Genomic DNA, 20,027 nt, shown 5'->3' on the forward strand with positions numbered 1-20,027 from the left:
ATTTAGTCTCCCATTACGCAAATAGGATGTCAATCTTAGGAGATCCTCTGAATGATAAATGATTTTCAAGGAGAAAATGTCTTTTTTTCTCATTTTTGTTTTCTTAATTCTCAAATGTCGAATTTTGGAGTTTCATTTAATAAAAAATATTTAAACAACGATAAATAGAATCTTTATTAATACTCTTTTTTGCATCCGAGAAATTTAACACACTTGACCCATTTAAAATAGCACATTACACCAATAATACCTAGGAAGATTACAACCATAATCCATGTAATTGCGTTAATGCATTTATTACGCCTGATCATTTCGTCTGAAAGTTTGTTAGCTTTACCTGTTTCATCAATGATATTATCAACGCCGTTATCAATACGTCCTAGGGCTTGTCTATCTTGTGCAAGAGTATTCATTGACTTTTCCTGACCATTAAGAACTTGACCACCAAGACCAATAGCCTTTGAAAGGTTGCTATTAGCGTTATCAAGTTTAGCAGCTGTACGATTTAGGGTATCTTGATCAACACCATCGCGTTTCTGTTGTTCAGCAATAAGAATGAGACGTTTAGTCTCTTCATCCATCTTTGCATAAGCAGGAACTAAGGTTTTATAAGTATCTCGACAAGTTACGATATCTTGCGTGAAGAATTCTCTATCTCTCATTGGCATAGTTTGAATTAATCGTTCCATTTCTGTGATGTTGTTGTTGATTGTATTCAAATCTCTTAAACCACGTGAAACTGCAGTTTTTTTTTGGTCTAATTCCATTGTTGGATACTCATCTTTCGCATTTTCAAGGGTATCAAGTTTGCTCTGAACTTGGTTAAGAAGTGTATCGAATCGCGATCCACTTGCCATTGTTACTTTTTCAAAATTTTATTCAAAAAAAATTTTATAAGTGCCTCTTTATTTTTTTATATACATGATTAAATTATGGTTAGATTCTTCCAAAAGATGATATTTTTCCCATTTTTATATGTCTAATAAATTTCTATATTGCATTCTATCGGCGTGCGGTGCGGTTGCGCGCTGATATAATTTGAAAAGGAAAGTATAAAGAAAGCATACTTGATAATTAAAACAGTATCAAGGAAAAGTAACACATATCAAATAATTCTGTTTTAGATCTGAATGATTTCGTATTTAAATAGAAGAATTGATAAAGAACAGCAGCAAAATCAAGCATTCAGTTGGTGATGAAAGCCATTATTTTGCTTCTAGTTTTGATTTTCCTAAAGGAATAATATTAATATTTGATGAAATATCATGATAAAATACTACTCATTTCTTCACAAGATTCTAAATGTTGTGTGCATTTAACATTTCATCAATAGTATCTATTTGAGGCTCATTAAAATGAATTTGTTTAAATCGGAGTTGCCTTTACATATTGAATCTCTAGTGAACATTAAATTTTAGAAATTTCAAGAAAAGATATAGTTTAATAGTATTTAAATAGTAACATGGTTTAAACTAAACACAGTGCAAATAGATAAAGAAAATTTTATGATAAGATTGATTAGAGAACTGAAGCATCTGAAATATCATTGCTATAATCATCACTTTCAACTTGGTCTCTCTTTTTTTGTATATAAATAACAACTATTGTAACAATAACAAAAATAATGAATATTGAAAATAGTGTCCCCCCGGCAATAGCGCCAGAATTGGATTTGCCATCGAATTCGTATATTTCATCGTTCTCAATGCGATATGGAGATTCGATTTCGTTGTTTTGGTTCTTCATATTAGCAGAGAAGAAGAAATCTTGTTGGTCGATGTCTTCTGGTGGATTGATAACAGAAACAAAGTATGAGTTGATTGAAAGATTTGAATCTTCCATGGATCTCTTGATTGGTGTCCCATCTGGTGTGAAAATTTCGACGAAGTTAATTTTATTAGATTTGATATCTGACTTTGAGTATTTAGAACTGAATGACTTGAAGATACAAGTTTTGTTCTCCTTCGAGATAACATCTGTGCACTTCATGGATTGGCTGGTGCTTTTGCTGCAGAAAGTGATGTCTTCTGATCCACCAGATATAACCATTCCGTTACATTTGTCTTGGAGGTAGTCGAGTTTGAAGATATTCATAGGAATCCTGCTGATGGAGTCATTCTTGATGATTTCGACACTAATCTCTGTTTCTTTCTTTGTAATAATTGCTTGTGCCTTCTTCTCTGTCAAATTGATCTTGATTCCATTAGAAGCTGCTGTGATGAAATAATCTTTGCTTATTGCCGAATCGAATGTGATCAGTGTATTTGGACCGATCTTGACTGTGCTCATCTCGCTAACTATTGAAACTCTGGGATTTAAAATCTCTGGTCGGAGTGAAACGTTTAATGAAAGCGATGTTGCATTCTTGAATATGTGTGGATATGTGGAAATATAGAAATTACCACTTATGTGAGACTGACTTATTTGTCTTTGTGTGGAGATACTTGATATTCCAATTAATGAGTTCTTATAAACATCATTTGAAATAATTCTAAAAACTGCAAATTGGATGTTATGTAACGACTTTGATTCTCTGATTACTTCTGGTTCATCATTCATTGTATATGACATGTAGATTTCTATCTGGAAGTTTTCGTTGTTAGCGATTGGAGAGGAGATAAATGATGTAATGCTATAATTTTCTGATCCAATAAAAACAATCAAGTGGCTTGAGATGAAATATTTGTATCCAACATCGATGAGATACTGTTTCGTATCCTGGTTAATTATGAAATCTAATGTTGATTCTTCATTTTCAAGAGCAAAGACAACGAATTCGAGAATTCCGCTCTCTTGTTTGCTCCTAATTTTGAATGATCCTGGTGATATAATAATCTCCTTGATGTCACTCATTCCTGGGAAAACGAATTCATTGATATTCAAGAAAGCAACAAGCACGTTTTTACCAAATGAGATAGGAGTAATAACTGTTGTCACATCATGTTTTGAAACTTTTACTGTATTTCTTCCAAATTTCGCCGAAATGAAAAGAAGTCTATCGTTTGAGTTGTCAGAGTTTGTGTTTTGGTTCGTTCCGGTTTCTATGACTTTTCCTGGATATTCAAATTTATCAAAAATATATCGTGGAGTTGTGTGCAAAATACCTACATGCCCATATGGATTGCCTTCACCGGTTCTATATTCAATAATTAAAGATTTCCTGGCTTTTAGTGATGTAAACCCATCTTCGATAATTATTGGTGTCGAATCCATAGAAAATGAATCATAATATGAAAACGAATTCGAATTAGATGTTTTTGTATCTTTGAAAAAAACTGTTGTCATTTCACTTGTTCCTAAATGGATGATGCAATATTTACTATTTTCCTTTGTATCTGTGTTTGTGATATATAAATCATTGAAATAATTCACATTGTATTTTATAATACAATCTTTAGCTAAATGATAAACTGTGAACTCAATGTTGTAATTGTTGGTGAAAACAGAGATAATATCAGGATTCATAACACTGGTAGAAATGATTTTTCTTGATGATTCATTGATGTATTGAATTGAATGAAAGATAACAAATGTATTGAATTTATCTGATTTGGCAACTCTGATTGTTGTAGCTTCATAATTCTGAAGATTAAATGAATTATATCCTAATTGTGAAACAAGCAACTGTCGCACAAGAGATTTCTCTTCAAACAGATGATTGAATCCATCGACATGATATATTTTTGGCTCCAATGAGCTTGATTTTTCATCGAATATAACTCCGCAATATGGGAAATTGCAGTCTCCCTTTATAATAATTTTTATCATTGAATAAAACTTATTTTTATGGTTTGTTTCACTAATCTCAAACGATTCATCCATGTTGAATGATTCTGAGAAAAACATGCTGTAGCTTGAATCTGAATAATCATGTTTCATTAATGTTATTGTTGTTTTCTCTTTTGTTAGTGTAGCAATACAATGCTTCTTATTCGGATTAAAGTGGAGAGGATCAACTGTGAAATGATTTCCATATTGATTGAAAAGAAAATCAACTGTGTCACAATCCTTGTCAACCTTAAGATGATAGATTACATCATTGTAATAATCAAAAGATGATTTGATGACAAATGTTTTATGGAAATAAATCAGTTTCGATATTGGGGAATGATCACATTTCATGAGACTTTTTTCATCATTGAAGTAAAGCAAATGATTGAAATTGTCATCATGTTCATAAGTGATTACAAGTGTCTTAAATTTCGATTCTCGGTACAAATTAGGACCATAAATAAACTCTGATAGTGTTGATACTTTGACTGGATCGATAAATCCATCAAATTGATGGGTTTTCTCAAGAGATAGGATAGTGTCATAAGATCGATAGTTTGATGAGATAAAACCAATATCATAGATTCCAACAATTCCTTCTCTTTTTGTTGAAGACGAAATATACTCAACTATGAGACGGTTTGTTCTAAATGTTTTCAATGTGTCAGTAATCACTGCTTTATTGAAGCCGAATACATATGATTCATATACATTAAATGTTTCATCATTCGGAAATTCTGGTGTTCGGATGACTTTCTTATTATTATAATCAAGATCTCCAAACAAAACCAAAATATGTTTCTTATTTGATTCAATATTTGATGTGTTCCAGTACACTTGATTATAAATAGGTTTGAAGCAGAAGTCATATGAATAATCACCTTCTGGGAGAATTAATAAATAAAATTTAATTGATGATTCTTGAGTTTCAACATCTAAAGTTTCATCTAATTCTGAAATGATACCTCTTTCCTGACTTTTACTAAAATAAATATTTGATGGATTGTCGAATGCAACAAAATCTCTGAATCCATTTACTTTTGGATAGATAATTTTCGCCTTATTCAATGAGATAATATTAAATCCTGGTTGTGCTATGTAATATTTGTCACTGATTTCATGAAGTTGTTTGCCCTCTGAGTAAATATTGTCAGAGTTTGATATATATTCATTTCCAATGATAGATGTCTCTTTGATCATGATATAAGTCTCGTTGTTTGATATGAATTCGATGTATTTAAATTTTTGCTTTTCATATTCTCTAATTGAATTAATTTTCGTAAATTGATCTTCTGAATAAAATATCATATCTGTTTCATTTGTTGAAATCATTGTTATGCAATATCTTTTGTATGGTTCTGCAATTATGAAATACTGTTGATTAATTTTATCAATCACCATGTTGAAAGCATAACAGTCATTATTAAATTTTGAGTAATAATAACTTATTATACATTTCTCAGCTGTTGTTTGAATGTAAACAAATTTTTTATTTCTTATCTTTTGTTCTAAATTGATGTTGATCTCTTTAAGTGAATTTGTTGATTTGAAGTTAATAATCATGTTTTGATTATATTCGCAGTCTGATGATAGAATTACAAGTTCATCTTTTTGAATGTCAATTTGATTCAGCCCTTCTTTTGATTCATATATTGTTGTCTTCGGGAAAATTAAAATATCATATTGTTTGTTAAATATTCCCTTTGAGAATTCTTCTGGATTTATTTCTTTAGCTTCGATGCTTGCAACTCCAGCTAATGAATTGATCCGCTGAGTGTTATTGATCCGAAGTGTGACACCTCGTTCAATCGAATTTGAATTTTCGATCATGTAATTATTTCCGTATTTGATGAATTCAACATCTTTCGGATTGAAAACAGTTATACGAGAATCGGAGTATGAAACGAAGTGCATGCAAATCAAGCCTTCTGTCTGCTGAAGATTTACAAAATATGATGTACCATTACCATTGATGATATATGAATTCTTGCAACCTAGTTCAACTAGAATCAACTTGAAATACAATGTGTGATATCCAGATAAAGATCGAACTAACAATGGCCGTTGAATATCATAAACTTCATTTTGATTTATAAAATATTGTTTGTTGAAGATGATAATTGTAGATTTGAATCCTTCCTTAGTGGGGAAGTCAATTATTGTATCTTCCGTGTTAGAAATGTTCAAAGAGTGTTTATTGAAGTTGACAATGTGGAGATTCTTCACTTGGATATTTGGTGAAATTGAGTGCTCAATACTTCCGAAGAATAATCCTGTTGTTAATCCTTCTGTTGTAACTAAAGATGATGAAAATTTGCAACTGTAAATCCCGAACCTTCCTGTGTTGTCAATATTGTTTAAAACAACTAATGAAAATTTTGTTTTCGAAATGTTATATAATCTTTCTTCCTGAAGATTGTGTTCTTGAGAATTTAGATTGATATCTTTGATATAGACAACATTCTTTCGATTCATGTCTGAACTGCTGTATAAAGTGTAGTCCATCTCGTATTTCGATGCTAAAATGAGACAATGTTTTCTGTTAATTCCGAGATTTTATGAATCGAAAATTGCTTGCTTGTCTGCAGCATTGATCATTGCATCAACTGTTTGGCATTCATTGTTAGTTTCTATAACATAAAACTCAAGAAGAGCTGGACTGTTCGGTTTCAGGCTAATATATGTATTTTTGTTGATGACAAGGAATTCATTCAGCTTCTGACCATTGCTATAGAAGATGTCCTGAGTGTTAATGAATGTTGCAAATACTTGATTTCCATCTGGGAATAGGATGCATGTGTATGTTTCATTATCAAGTTCTAATGAGTTGTAGCCAAACTTCGCAGTATACTCTAATGGAATCTTTTTGACTTCGATCAAATTTACGTATGTTCGGTAGAATTTGCTGTAAACTGGCTCATTGCTAGTCTTGTTGAAACTTTGAACACCAACAATTGATTGTGTACCAGAATCATGCTTATCGTAGTAAAGGAAAAGATTGTTCCAGTCACTGATTGTCGTAATATTCTCTGTGATTTCGACTAATGAATTTGGAATGTTAAGATTCTCGGCAAACACTCTTCCTGTTAATGAATTACTCTTGTATATTGTGAAATTATGATTAGAATTAGAACCAAAGAACATGCAATGACGTTTACCTTTTTCAACTCTCATAGGATCAAAAAAAATTGAATTTTCAGAGTTTCCATTGATCTGGAAATAATCATAGGTATTGCAATTTAATGGTGTTTGCATCACCATCCATCTTAATACTCTTCCGGTGGGGTGACTGATGGTTAACTCTCCTGGATTAACCATCATCTTTGGAATAGTATAATGACATGCATGCCGGTATCTATCGTAATTTAAAATAAATTCTTCCGGATTATAAAATATTATAACATTATGATGGCAACAGTAGTCCCCAGCAAATCCTACTCTTGTGCTTCCACCAACCCATGCAACAAACTCTGGATAGAAGGCATAGGCGAGAAGGAAGGAGAGCATTTAAAAAATTTATTCTTTTTTTAAATTTTTCTTTCAAAAATATTTTTAAAAAAAAGATGCAAATGACTTACATATTAATATTATGTTAAATTTTTATTGAAAAATATAAAATTTTTGAATTGAGGCAAAAGTCGTTTTACACTTTCCTCCACCAACAATAGAACGTATTTCATTTGCTTTATTTATTTAACATTTATATAGAAATTATAAGGAAATTTTTCGTTCATATTTCATTTTCTGTATCATCTAACTTCTAAATCTATAATGCTAGAGGATATGTGGATTATACGTAAAATCGTATCTGTTATAAAAAATTTCTGTGAAATCTTTGACGACAAAAAAAATATCAAAGCATAAATGCTATTACTACACTGCATTTGTCCATTCATCATTATTGGAAAATCTGAAATTTTAAAACAGTGAGATTATTAAACAGTTTTTATGTTGATTTCGTGATGAAGGTAATAGAAAATACTATTTTATAAAAATAATAATAAAAATAGGAACTAATTTATTTGCATCCAACTTTGTAAGCAGCAGTCTTGAAAGAGAGTGGCTTGAACTCGTATCCCTGACCTGTGTAGAACTTTGAAGAAAACTCGACCCACATGAGACGAATTGCGTGAAGGAGGGAAGAGAAACACTCCATACCAAGCAAAATTACGACTGTTCCGACAGCAAAAGCAGCCCAGCCGCAGAAGAAAAGAGCTGGATTGTACTGCTTGAGTGTCAAAATGAAGATCTGCTCGTACAAAACGTGAGACAACTGAGAGTGAGCGAGGGAAAGAGCCCAGAGACGAAGGTAAGAAGCCGTGTGTGAAAGCATTGAAAGGCAGAACTCAATGACATCGATGAGGTTCATAACGAAGATTTCCATGACTCCGCCGTGTGCTTTTCCTTTGTGGCAGACAATTTCGACAATTGGCTTAGCGAACAAAAGAACTGGGATGGTAATGATGAAGATGAGGGCAATGGCATTCTGTACTGTCTTCTGGTGTGGGTAAAGGTAAGATTCAGATCCTTTGTCGATTTTATCACCGGCGCTGAGAAGCATTCCGATCAAAACCTGGATGTTAAAATTATTTTTTGACAAATCATCATCAAAATCAGAGTAAAGATCGTTAAATTCAGCATATCTAAAACATATTCTAATTAATATCACTCGTTATTCATCACTTAAAATGTATTGAATCTGATTGATCGTTTTTTGCTCTTCCTTTAAAAGTTTTTCGTGCATTTTAGATGTCTGTGCTTTCATTTCAATCTTAACTTGTTGAATCTGTTTCATTCGTTTCATGTTTGCTTTCTTTTCCTTAAATATAGTCTGTTGTAGATTCTGGTTATTCACAATGATCTCTTGAAGATGTTCCAGATTATGTTTTTTAGCGTAATCTCGTGATTTTGATTGAGTTTTGTATTGGTTTACTAAAATCTCAAGTGAATCGTCTGGTTTTGGTATGTTTGATAGCTTATTCTTCCATTTGTTATAAATGTCAATAAAAACTTGATTATTATTTTGTATTTTTTCTATTTCAGAGTTAATATTAGTAATCTCTCGCTGAAATTGTTCTTGCTCTGATTTTAGTTGCTGTACTTCTTTGTTAATTGATTCTGCTTCTGTCTTTTGTTCTAAACCTTCTAAAATGTGTAAATCGTTCTTTAAAACCATAAGTTTTTCTAAAATAAGCTCTTGTTCATTCTTCTGGCTTTGCAACTTCTGTTCTGCCTCTTTAATGTCTTTCTTCGCTTTATCTAAAACGATAAAATCTTGATAAAGCTGATCTCTCTTTTGGCTAAGGGATGAAAGGTCTTTATCTAAACTTAACATTTGTTGTTTAATTTCTTTTTGCTTTTGTTCGTTCTGTTCAATAACTTTCTTTTCTGCGTTTATTTGTGAATTAAGCTGTTTAATTAGTTCATCTGGGTTTTGAAGTTCTTCAATTTGTGATTTCTTACTTTTTTCGATTCTTTGCGTTTCTTTTTGAAGGAGAAGAATTTGTCGTTCGACAGTTTCGATTTTTTGGGATAAATTTTGGTTGAGCTGTTCAAGTTCTTGATTTACAGAGTATCGCTTTTGATTGGGATCTCGAGGATCAACTGAAAGCTTTCGAGAAAGTTTACTACGATTTCGTTTTGACATAATAAAAAATCGTCAGAATTATTTTATTTCAAGATGTTATATTAAAGGTAGTCCCACGAAAAGTGACACCCTTCTTCTTTTTTCCTAGGGTTACTGTTCGCTTCTTTTCTGCTCGTTATGGCAGAGATGAAAGAAATGATTGGTGGAGCCTAATTTCTTACTCCAATTAGCAACTATCTTATATAGTATACTTAGTTGTATTGTCAATTATTCTCCAGCATTATGCAATTTAAAATCAACTTCGTTAATTTTAATTATATTGCAACAGTACTTCTACATGGAGATAACATCAAGATTGCACCTGCCAAATCCCCATATTAAAAATCGAAATTTTGCATCTCGAAAATGCAACGACAGAATTCCTCGTAATTTTGAGTTCTTACGTCGCTTATGATACATATTCAAATAACTTGAACATAGAAAAAGTTACTAAAATTTGAGAAAATTATTGCAATAAGAAAAAAAAAGTCGGCTTTTAGATATAAATTACATATAAATTACGATGACCTCTATAATGAGTGCACAGTACCGAATATAATTGTTTGATATTTTTGATTTCAATTTTATACATTTTGATTGGAATAGTCATAACTCAAATATCGACGATAGTTACTACATTTATGCGAATGTAGTACGTTTCCATTCATCTATTTACTTGTTGTTGTTGAAATAAAAACTTTATTATTTTACTATCTTAAAATAAGAATTTTGTTATGGAAATAATATTTTCAACAGCAATCATGACATTGCATCAACTATAGAATGAGTTTTTAATAAATATGATTTCCAAATCAAAAATTAGATGTTTTTTATGAATAAAAACGATTCCATTTGATGATTTGATTAATTATACAATACTTTGATTTTCCAAATTTTTTTGAAAATTGATTTTTTCAAGACAAAAATCAAATTTTTGATTTTCATTTTTGATTTTTTGAAATTTTTTTGGAATTTTGAGTTGATCAATTAAGCAGAATGAGTAATGCGAATGCTTTTTACATCTCACAGAGTGATGAGTTAAAGGTGAATTTTAAAAAATTATTTTAAATCACAAATATCTTTCTTATTATCCTTTATTCTAAAAAGAATAGTACTAAGCATTGATAAAGCATGATCTATATTAGTAAAATACTTGAATGAAAAGTGTAAAAGTAAAGTTTTTATTCATTTTTATATTAGATCTAAACAAAAAACTGCATCATATTAATGTTCTCGTCGAGAGATGAGATTTTGTTCGTTTTTGTTAGCATTCAGTAGACATTATAATCTTGAATTTTATATATTACTTGAAATTATTAACAAATGTGATGTTTTGCTTCGATTTATGATTAATTTTATTAAAGCATCTCGACATGTATCTTGAACATGATCGTTTCTTGAAGAACTCTAAGATTTTTAAGAGACTTCTTACGAAATTTGATAGATGATAAGAACCACCATTTACGCAAAATGGTTTATTGAATATAAAATAGTTCTGTAGTGATCCATTATCATTATACTATTTTCTGTCAAATCCTCAAAAGTAAGAATTCAAATCTATTATTTCCCTGATAAACCGGATATTACATAATAAACTATAATCATGTAAGCTGGGAATATTATGGTTTTATTCAAAAGCTCTAATTATACTTAAATTTGAAATACAAATAATGAATATTGATATTTACTTATATTTTAAATTAAATTTGATATGTAAATCATAACGTGATAATTAATTGATAAAAATTATGGAAATTAAAACGTAATTCACAAATCTTTTTATTCTTTTAGTAACTTTTCAAATTAAGATCATATCATTCATATTTGGAGCCTACTGATTCTATTTATCTTATTTATTTGGAAATCTGTCGTTTAGATTCTTCGTGGGACTACCTTTGTTATATTATTATCTACTACAAACAAAAACCTCCTTTTCCTTGACTTCGAATTTTCGGGGTACTATCAATTTCGAGAGACTTCAAAAATCTAAAATATCCTGTATCTTATAATGAATATGAGAATGTTGGATCAATATTATAATATTTACAGTTATACACTGTACTTTGTTCGTGATAATGACGTTTCAATTGCATCACTAGGGATCATAATACAACTATTTTTATTACAGGTCTATAAAAGAAAAAAAAATTAATTGATTGTAAATCATCTAACATGTTTTAACTAGGAAATCCTATAGTCAAATATTTTCGATTAGAAAAAAAAAGAAGAAGAAAAATAATTTAAAAAAAAAATTATTTAGGTTGCCAATTAAATTGCGGAGCTTTCCATCCATGGTCAGATGTGAGTCGCATGAATGAGTCGATAGCCTCACGAGTAGAGTAAGGAGTGTCGTTATTAAAGTCAATTCTAAGAGGTGGTTCGCAGTTAAGCATTTCTGCGATAATGTTCATGAACAAGGACTCAAAGTCGTAAATTGGGCTCCAGCCATTTTGATTTGTCAAAGTGAGAGCAGATACGCAAATTGCGCCACCGAGAGTTACTCTTCCGCCATGAGAAACGCAACGAGGAGAAATAACACGTAAGAATGGTGGTCTGTTCGGATAATCAGGTGGAAATGAAACCCTTAATTCGATATAATCTTTTCCTGTTTGTTTCTTATATTTTTGAATATCAGCATAAATTGGGTCTTTCTTATCGAAACCGAACAAATGAACTTCCCAAGTTCTAATATCATTCATATATGGCTTTACTGAAAATCCAAGTTCGCTTGGTTTTCTCCTGGATATTGTATAATAGTCGCGTACAATTCTATCGTCAGTAGCGGAATTCATATTAACTTGGTAATCTTTTTTGAGTTGGTTCATTGCCATTTTCTGAATTTCTTCGTCTGAGACAACTCTCGGGCCTACAGAGACAGTTGTTGGGCCAAAATCGAGTTCAACACTTGATGAAGAACTATCTTCTTCCTCATATTCTACGTAGATTACTTCTTCTTCTTCAGTCATAAAAAATTTGCCTACCTTATTCAAAAATTTTTTTCCAGTTTGAAAAGTTGTAATTTTCTAGAATTCGTAATTTTGTACAGATTTCATTATGTTGGAGTTTTCGGACCATGGTGACAAGTAAATTATTCTTACACGTCACTGTTTTGTGAATTATAATTTAGGAAATATAAGGTGTTTGCGTCACATCGGCGTTTTAACCGTTTTCCTTCAATATTGAGAAGTTTACGGCGTCATAAGGCCAAAATTCTGAGGACCTTGCGTCATATGTAAAGTGTCAAAAATTATTTGTACCTCTTAAAACTTGTGCCTATCCTTTTGTAAGGGTCTCATATTTTAGGAGGTCATGCGGAAGGCATCTTACAATATGCCTATTATTCCAGATTTTCAAAACTCCAACATTCGTTTTTGACCTCAAGATTTCTCATTACCAAGATCGACAAGCTAAACTCAAAACGATACGCATGCACCAACTTTGTTCAAACATATTAATTACTTACCAATTTTGGTATTATCCTCGAACACCAATATTATGCCAAATTTTTTTCCAATATTTTTGAAAATCTTACCCTTAAACATGGTAAAATACATTCATAAAATCATATTGGATCATTTTTTAAGTAACAATTACAAATAAAAATATAAACTTATAAAAATACGAAAATTGTTAAGAATTGATAATGATAACATTATTTACATTCGTGAATATAGCATGAGTACAATAAACTCATTAAATATTTTTGATTAATTATGAAAAAAACTAAATGTGAGTTTAATTTGCCGTTGTCAAAGATGGAATGGAAGGGTAAGAGGCATATATTTATAATATATACCTCTTACCCTTCAATTCCCTATACAAAGTTCGAAAACTTGGGTGCAATCAGAACTGATTGCACCCAAGTTTTTGAACCAAATATAAAGAATTGTTGGCTATGATGTACTGACTATGAATCAGTACATCATAGCCAACAATTCCTTCGCAAACAGCGAGAAACTTTGTCTGAATAGTTTAACATTCAGACAAAGTTTCTCGCTGTCAGAGAGGGAATGGAAGGGTAAGAGGCATATATTTATAATATATACCTCTTACCCTTCAATTCCCTATACAAAGTTCGAAAACTTGGGTGCAATCAGAACTGATTGCACCCAAGTTTTTGAACCAAATATAAAGAATTGTTGGCTATGATGTACTGATTCATAGTCAGTACATCATAGCCAACAATTCCTTCGCAAACAGCGAGAAACTTTAGTGTCTTAGCTCTCTAGACGTAATTGGATAGTAAATATTCCTAAGATATGTAAGGATGAATAAATGAGCACAATTTTGTCAAATTCACTGCTATTTAAAATTTTCAATATATTCTTGTTAAATTTCGATTAGTAATTCTGATAAATTATAAATGGGTAAACGATAAACATCAATATCGTTGTTGTAATTTATCCGTAAGGATTTCGGTATATAATTGCCAAAATGATTTTTTTGGATACGACCATGAAAAGCTTCAGATTGTACTAAGTAAGAATTGCTTGTAACTACGGTATATATAAGACTTTAATAACATCGTGAATTAAATTTCGGAATTTATGAATTTTTACTTCTTGACTAGTGTAGATTCAAAAGCAGGAACAACATTTTAAGTCGATTATTTTTGGAAACGATCATTTTGAAATAGAATAAATATTTTGCCCTGTAGACACCAAGCTCCATTATTTTTGACAAAATTAATCGTTTTGTAAATTGTGACGCAAGGTCCTCAGAATTTTCTTCATATGACGCCATAAACCATTCAAAATTGAATGAAAACGGTTATGACGCCGATGTGACGCCGACCCCAAGATAGCCCTATAATTTAATGCCGTTCTGAGAACTTACTATATCAAATCTACTAGTTAAATAAGAGTACTTTTCGCTTGCCTGTGTTGTATTTTCAGAAACTTCTAAAAAAAGGAAAATTTTATCCAAAAGTATATAATATTTTGATACTTTTTACATATAAAAATATTCTTATGCATAAGTCTATTTCAAACATGCTTTCGAGACAAGATGTTTAATCCTAATATCATCAATTGATAGGATAAAAGAAATAAATATGAAATTGTAAACTCAAACTCATGTGTGCATTCATGAATATCACTATGATTTGGCTTAATTCCCTATGTTTAATTTCAAAAAAAAATTGAAAAAATTAAAAATAAAGGATGGAAATCCAAATTTCTCCTCAATATTTGAAATTTCGAAAAATTTTGGAATTATAAACTTGATTTATAATTGTAATATTTTCTAATCCTTATGATTTTACGTTTAAAAAACATGCACATTTCTGACATATGATTTTTTTTTTGAAAAGTATAAAAATTTAATGATACTGGTGTCCGTAGACTCTAGTGAAAGATAAAACAGAGTACGTATATTTAAATCAATGATAATGTATAGTAAAATTTATAAAGGAGAATAATTATAAGGCTTTATTCCATGATTGCATTCGCAACTTCTTTGATAAGTAAATTCAAATAATACACTAAAGCCAATTGTAGCAATTCATTTGTAAATAGTTAATATTTATGAATAATCTACTTAAAATCGAATATAATTAATGAAGTCATAATGAATATCCTTGGTTAGTATTTTGCTCTTGTCTTTATTTCGGAGAATTAACTTACAGAGTGAAAACTGAATCAAATGATTTGAGCTTGTATATGGATCAGTATAAATAACTGATATCTTACTGATTAATTTTTTTGATGTTTTGTGTTACTTTATGATTGTAGTAATAAGAGTTTTGATTAGTAAAATGACTTTTTCTCGAAAGCTAAAATGTAGATTTTCATACAAGTTAGTATCTAAAATATCTATCAATAGGATTGTATATTTATTGCAATAATTCGCGAGATGCATTACTCAAAGTTTCTCAACAAATTATTAAATTTTAGGATATGCAATTTCTTTCATAATGCGTAATTTTGTTTGAAAAATTATGGTTGTGAGATATGTTCTTTTTAAATATGTATGATGTCTATTTTAATTTTCATTTATATCAACTCTGGTTCATATAAAAATGGAAATACTATGCATAGTATAATTGGGCATAAAGAATACTTCAATCACTCTCGGATATCTCCGATGTATTAATGCTTGATTAACGAGATAACACCGCATAAAGTAGTTCATGTATTTTGAAAGTTTTGGGAAAACAAATTCTCAATTAAATTTGAATGAGAATAAATGCATAGAGAGTTTAATTAACCTGGATAAAACAAATAGAAATTTATGATTTTTATTGATCGAAATTTTGAAATTGTAGAATTTTCAATGAAAAGCAATATTATTTTGATATCATACATAAAGTTGTTTCCAAATCACAAAGTGACCAAATTAAGCTGTTCATTTTTTTTAGGTCAGATGAAATCTTTGCTGAAGAACATATCTTTGAATCTCGATAATGAATCTGAACGTCAGAAAATACTTGGCGATCTCATCCTCGGCATAGATAACGATGAAAAGCTTCAAAATGTTATTGGAGAAATTTTACCTTTCGCCACAGACAACGATAGACAGCTTAGAACAGCTTCCATCATTGCACTTGAGTTTATTAACAACAATTTTGATATTAAATCAGTCAAAGTTGCAATTCTTGAAATGGCTACAGCAAAACTCACAGATTCAGCAACACTTTTCACTGCTTGCAAGATAGTAAAGCAAAACTTCCAGTATGCAAGCGAAGAATACATCACAACAATTTTCGAAACCCTCATCACAGTAGATTTACGCTCAAATCTTCTTAAACATCGCTTAGAAGCTTATTCCTTACTTGAAATGCTTGTTAACAATCCAGCACTCAAAATTGCTCCTACACAAGAAATAATCGACAGATTCCGCAAATTCTGTGGATACGAGCAAGATCCAAAGTGTCTTGACTACATATTTAAGCTCTTTCCGATCTTTTCTAAGCGAATTCTTCCTGATATCAATGAACAAATGCGTGCTCAGCTCTATGACGTTGTTTCTGTCTTCTACCCCATCACTGCACGTCCAGAGCTTTCACATGACCTCAACACGACTCTCTCTCTTCTTCCAGAATACACAGAAGATCTCTGCGAGCTTGTCTCTACGAAACTATCAAACGCCTTAGCCGACACTCGATCCGCTGTCTACCAGAGTCTTCCGGACTTGCTGATTCGCGAGGCTCCAGAGCAATCCGTCGGAAATATTGTTGTTTCTTTTGCGAAATCCCTCAGCGACTACTTTGCTAACGGCTCCACCGATGCTACCCAAGAAGTTGTTGACTCTGCTGTCAAGGCTCTTGTCCATTTCGTTGAAATTTCGAAAGATTCCCATCAAATGCTGTTGCAGAGCGCGATGCAGAACTGGATTCCGACCATCATCAACAGTACAGAGTCATCCACCATCAGGGCGTACTCAATTGTTGCTTGGTCTCTTGATACAGTTCTAAATTTCTCTCCGATCGCATTAGTTCCACTCAGCGCCACAGCGGAGGAGAGTCTGGCCAAGAAGGACGAAGCCAGGATCCAGGCCATCCTCGCCAGTGTCGTAGAGTTCCTCAAATTCACTCACGTCGTTGAAAAAGAGATGGAAGACATAAAGGGCATATTTAAAGTGGCAATTGTAGTTCTCTCATCTGGTGAATATTCACAGAACTGCATTGTCTCTGCCCTCGTCGTTCTAAGAGAGATTTCAAACAAATCAAATTTCCCTGATAACGATGAAGTCGTAAAGCTTGCACTCAAATACGCCAAAGTTCAATCATTCTCCGCCCAGCTGCTTTGTTCTCTCGCAGATCGCCAAATTCAGTACGAACAGCAGCTAAATAACGAGCTAGTATCAAAATTAGTTTCCGCAATTTCCGAAAACAATACAGAAATCATTGGTGATGATAAGCCATTCTCCACGATATCAGAAGTTGTTGCATTTGCCTCCAGATTGTCTGTTTCTCCGTTTTTCGCCAGATTCCTTCTTCCGGCCATTGCAAAAGGCGGTTTTGTAAAGGAACTATTAAAGTGCATTCTTCCATTGCACGAAATCCCCTCCGAGACCTGCGACTCCATCCTTTCCGCTCTTAACGCTCTCCAGAATCCGCACAAGGACGCCGTTTTGAGCGTTGCCATCCGCTCTCCTCGTGGATTCCTTCTGGACGCTATGATTAAGTACACTCGGATTTCGGATCTCCTTCTTTTCGCCGCTTTTCCGAGTGAAGTTCCCTCCCGCCCTAATTTGACATCTGACTTGGCGAAATTTGCATACGGCGCTAAGACATCTAATTACTTCGAGGGCTTCCACCCTCCTGCGGCCAGTCTGTGCTTCAGGAACGAGATCACATCCGAATTCTGCGCAGAAGACATTCCAATTCTTTTAGAAATGGAGAACTTCTTTGACGGCGCTACAGGAGCTGTCTTCAACAAGTTTGACCTGCTGAATGAAAGATTTATGTACAACGACGAGTACAAGACGTATCTATGGAAGCCATTCTACAGGAATCTGTTCGATAAGCCAAAGATACTCTGCAAACTATGTTTGTTGTGTCCTCCTGATTTCTTTTTGTCTGTTCTAAGCGAATTCATTCTTTTGCTGCCTTCTTTCATAGAAAATGATACAAAGGGTGGCTTGGATTTGACGATCTTCGCTCTAATGTCTCTGAACAAGAGAGATCAGATTGCAATGATATCCACAATGTCAACATTGGTCGTAGCTGTTTGCGATGTAGTGAAAAATGGTGACAACTACGAGAGATTGGACGCATGCAAAGTGTTGCGCGCAATGACAGCTCAGTTGCCAACTGACGCCTGCGTACCTCACAAGAGATTAGTAATGAAGACTCTAAACGTGGCTCTCGATGACAACAAACGTGAAGTAAGAAACGCTGCTGCATTAGCAAGAGTTGACTGGAGTAAGATTGAATAGAGAATTATAATAAAAGAATTATTTTTAAAAAAAAATTTTTTTTTCTTACATTTCACCACCATCTTCTTCCTCATCGCCACCTTCGACTGATTCAGCAGCGACTTCGTCGTAGTCCTTCTCGAGGAGGGCAAGATCTTCACGAGCTTCTGGGAATTCAGCTTCTTCCATACCCTCACCGACGTACCAGTGGACGAAAGCACGCTTAGCGTACATGAGGTCAAACTTGTGGTCGAGGCGAGACCAAGCTTCGGCGATGGCTGTTGTGTTAGCGAGCATGCAGACAGCGCGCTGGACCTTTGCGAGGTCGCCACCTGGAACGACTGTTGGTGGCTGGTAGTTGATACCCATCTTGAAGCCTGTTGGGCACCAGTCGACGAACTGGATTGTGCGCTTTGTCTTGATTGTAGCGACAGCAGCGGAGACATCCTTTGGAACGACATCACCACGGTAAAGGAGTGTGCAAGCCATGTACTTGCCGTGGCGTGGGTCGCACTTAACCATCATGTTGGCTGGCTCGAAGAGTGAGTTTGTGATTTCGGCAACAGAGAGCTGCTCGTGGTAGGCCTTCTCTGCAGAAATGACTGGTGCATAGGAGCAGATTGGGAAGTGGATACGAGCGTATGGGACAAGGTTTGTCTGGAACTCTGTGAAGTCGACGTTGAGGGCACCATCGAATCTGAGGGAGGCTGTGAGGGAGGAAACAACCTGGCCGATGAGACGGTTGAGGTTGGTGTATGTTGGGCGCTCGATATCGAGGGCACGGCGGCAGAGATCGTAGAGAGCTTCGTTATCGACCATGAAAGCGCAGTCGGAGTGATCGATCATGGAGTGTGTAGCGAGAATGGAGTTGTATGGCTCGACGATGGCTGTGGAAACCTGTGGAGATGGGTAGACTGTGAATTCGAGCTTGGACTTCTTGCCGTAGTCGACAGAAAGACGCTCGAGAAGGAGGGAGCCGAAGCCAGCGCCTGTGCCACCACCGAAGGAGTGGAAGATAAGGAAGCCCTGAAGACCTGTGCACTGATCAGCAAGCTTACGGATGCGGTCGAGTGTGAGATCGATGATTTCCTTACCAACTGTGTAGTGGCCACGAGCGTAGTTGTTAGCAGCATCTTCCTTGCCGGAGATAAGCTGCTCTGGGTGGAAGAGTTGGCGGTATGTGCCTGTACGGACTTCATCGATAACTGTTGGTTCAAGATCGACGAAAACAGCACGTGGAACGTGCTTGCCGGCACCTGTCTCGGAGAAGAATGTGTTGAAAGCATCATCTTCGACACCAATTGTCTTATCTGATGGAAGTTGGCCATCTGGCTGGATACCGTGTTCTAAGCAGTAGAGTTCCCAGCAGCCGTTACCAATCTGAACACCAGCCTGTCCAACGTGGATAGAAATAACTTCACGCATTGATGAAGAGTGATTTGAGAATCATTTCAATATTTTCTGAGTGTTTTTATTTAAAAAACGGGCAAATCCGTTTTCAGTTTACTAATTCAATCATGTAGTAATATATTACCAAAATATAAGTACACGATTTCCGGATTTGATATCGGAAGTGCTCACAAAACTTTAAGGGTGCACCCGTATGTACGTTTATTTGAGAGGAGGAGGATTACTCTCTCAATTTTGAGGGATTAGTTAGTTTATTTTCTCGATGAATATGCAATAAAATTTGATTTTTACCTTATCAATATACTTCATATAATATACACATGTTCATGTAAAAACTTTTTTCCAAAATCCTCAGGAATTA

At 33.5% G+C, this 20,027-nt stretch overlaps 8 protein-coding genes across 8 annotated transcripts, besides 1 other annotated feature; 1 reads left to right on the top strand and 7 right to left on the bottom strand.

Annotated features, from left to right (window-relative positions):
• Positions 1-176: 176 nt before the first annotated feature.
• Positions 177-857, bottom strand: TVAGG3_0073920 (vesicle transport V-SNARE protein family; the record flags this gene model as incomplete). Its single annotated transcript, XM_001325964.1, has 1 exon — positions 177-857. One exon carries the CDS (start codon positions 855-857, stop codon positions 177-179), a length of 681 nt encoding a protein of 226 aa, XP_001325999.1.
• Positions 858-1,371: 514 nt separating this feature from the next.
• TVAGG3_0073930 (uncharacterized protein) lies at positions 1,372-6,276 on the bottom strand (the record flags this gene model as incomplete). Its single annotated transcript, XM_001325963.1, has 1 exon — positions 1,519-6,276. One exon carries the CDS (start codon positions 6,274-6,276, stop codon positions 1,519-1,521), a length of 4,758 nt encoding a protein of 1,585 aa, XP_001325998.1.
• Positions 6,277-6,327: 51 nt separating this feature from the next.
• TVAGG3_0073940 (uncharacterized protein) lies at positions 6,328-7,278 on the bottom strand (the record flags this gene model as incomplete). Its single annotated transcript, XM_001325962.1, has 1 exon — positions 6,328-7,278. The coding sequence occupies one exon, from the start codon at positions 7,276-7,278 to the stop codon at positions 6,328-6,330; it is 951 nt and encodes a 316-aa protein (XP_001325997.1).
• A 491-nt stretch (positions 7,279-7,769) lies between these two features.
• TVAGG3_0073950 (vacuolar proton-transporting V-type ATPase complex assembly) lies at positions 7,770-8,332 on the bottom strand (the record flags this gene model as incomplete). Its single annotated transcript, XM_001325961.2, has 1 exon — positions 7,790-8,332. The coding sequence occupies one exon, from the start codon at positions 8,330-8,332 to the stop codon at positions 7,790-7,792; it is 543 nt and encodes a 180-aa protein (XP_001325996.1).
• Positions 8,333-8,443: 111 nt separating this feature from the next.
• On the bottom strand, positions 8,444-9,418 carry TVAGG3_0073960 (uncharacterized protein; the record flags this gene model as incomplete). The annotated part of the gene is made up of 1 exon (XM_001325960.1): positions 8,444-9,418. The coding sequence occupies one exon, from the start codon at positions 9,416-9,418 to the stop codon at positions 8,444-8,446; it is 975 nt and encodes a 324-aa protein (XP_001325995.1).
• A 2,218-nt stretch (positions 9,419-11,636) lies between these two features.
• On the bottom strand, positions 11,637-12,412 carry TVAGG3_0073970 (ubiquitin conjugating enzyme protein; the record flags this gene model as incomplete). The annotated part of the gene is made up of 1 exon (XM_001325959.1): positions 11,650-12,363. The coding sequence occupies one exon, from the start codon at positions 12,361-12,363 to the stop codon at positions 11,650-11,652; it is 714 nt and encodes a 237-aa protein (XP_001325994.1).
• Positions 12,413-13,136: 724 nt separating this feature from the next.
• Positions 13,137-13,608: a mobile genetic element.
• A 2,117-nt stretch (positions 13,609-15,725) lies between these two features.
• On the top strand, positions 15,726-18,280 carry TVAGG3_0073990 (DNA repair/transcription protein Met18/Mms19 family; the record flags this gene model as incomplete). Its single annotated transcript, XM_001325958.1, has 1 exon — positions 15,761-18,277. The coding sequence occupies one exon, from the start codon at positions 15,761-15,763 to the stop codon at positions 18,275-18,277; it is 2,517 nt and encodes an 838-aa protein (XP_001325993.1).
• A 40-nt stretch (positions 18,281-18,320) lies between these two features.
• Positions 18,321-19,700, bottom strand: TVAGG3_0074000 (alpha tubulin; the record flags this gene model as incomplete). Its single annotated transcript, XM_001325957.2, has 1 exon — positions 18,323-19,681. The coding sequence occupies one exon, from the start codon at positions 19,679-19,681 to the stop codon at positions 18,323-18,325; it is 1,359 nt and encodes a 452-aa protein (XP_001325992.1).
• Between the last annotated feature and the right edge of the window lie 327 nt (positions 19,701-20,027).

Source organism: Trichomonas vaginalis, chromosome IV (genome assembly GCF_026262505.1).
Source record: "Trichomonas vaginalis G3 chromosome IV, whole genome shotgun sequence".
NCBI lineage: Eukaryota > Parabasalia > Trichomonadida > Trichomonadidae > Trichomonas > Trichomonas vaginalis.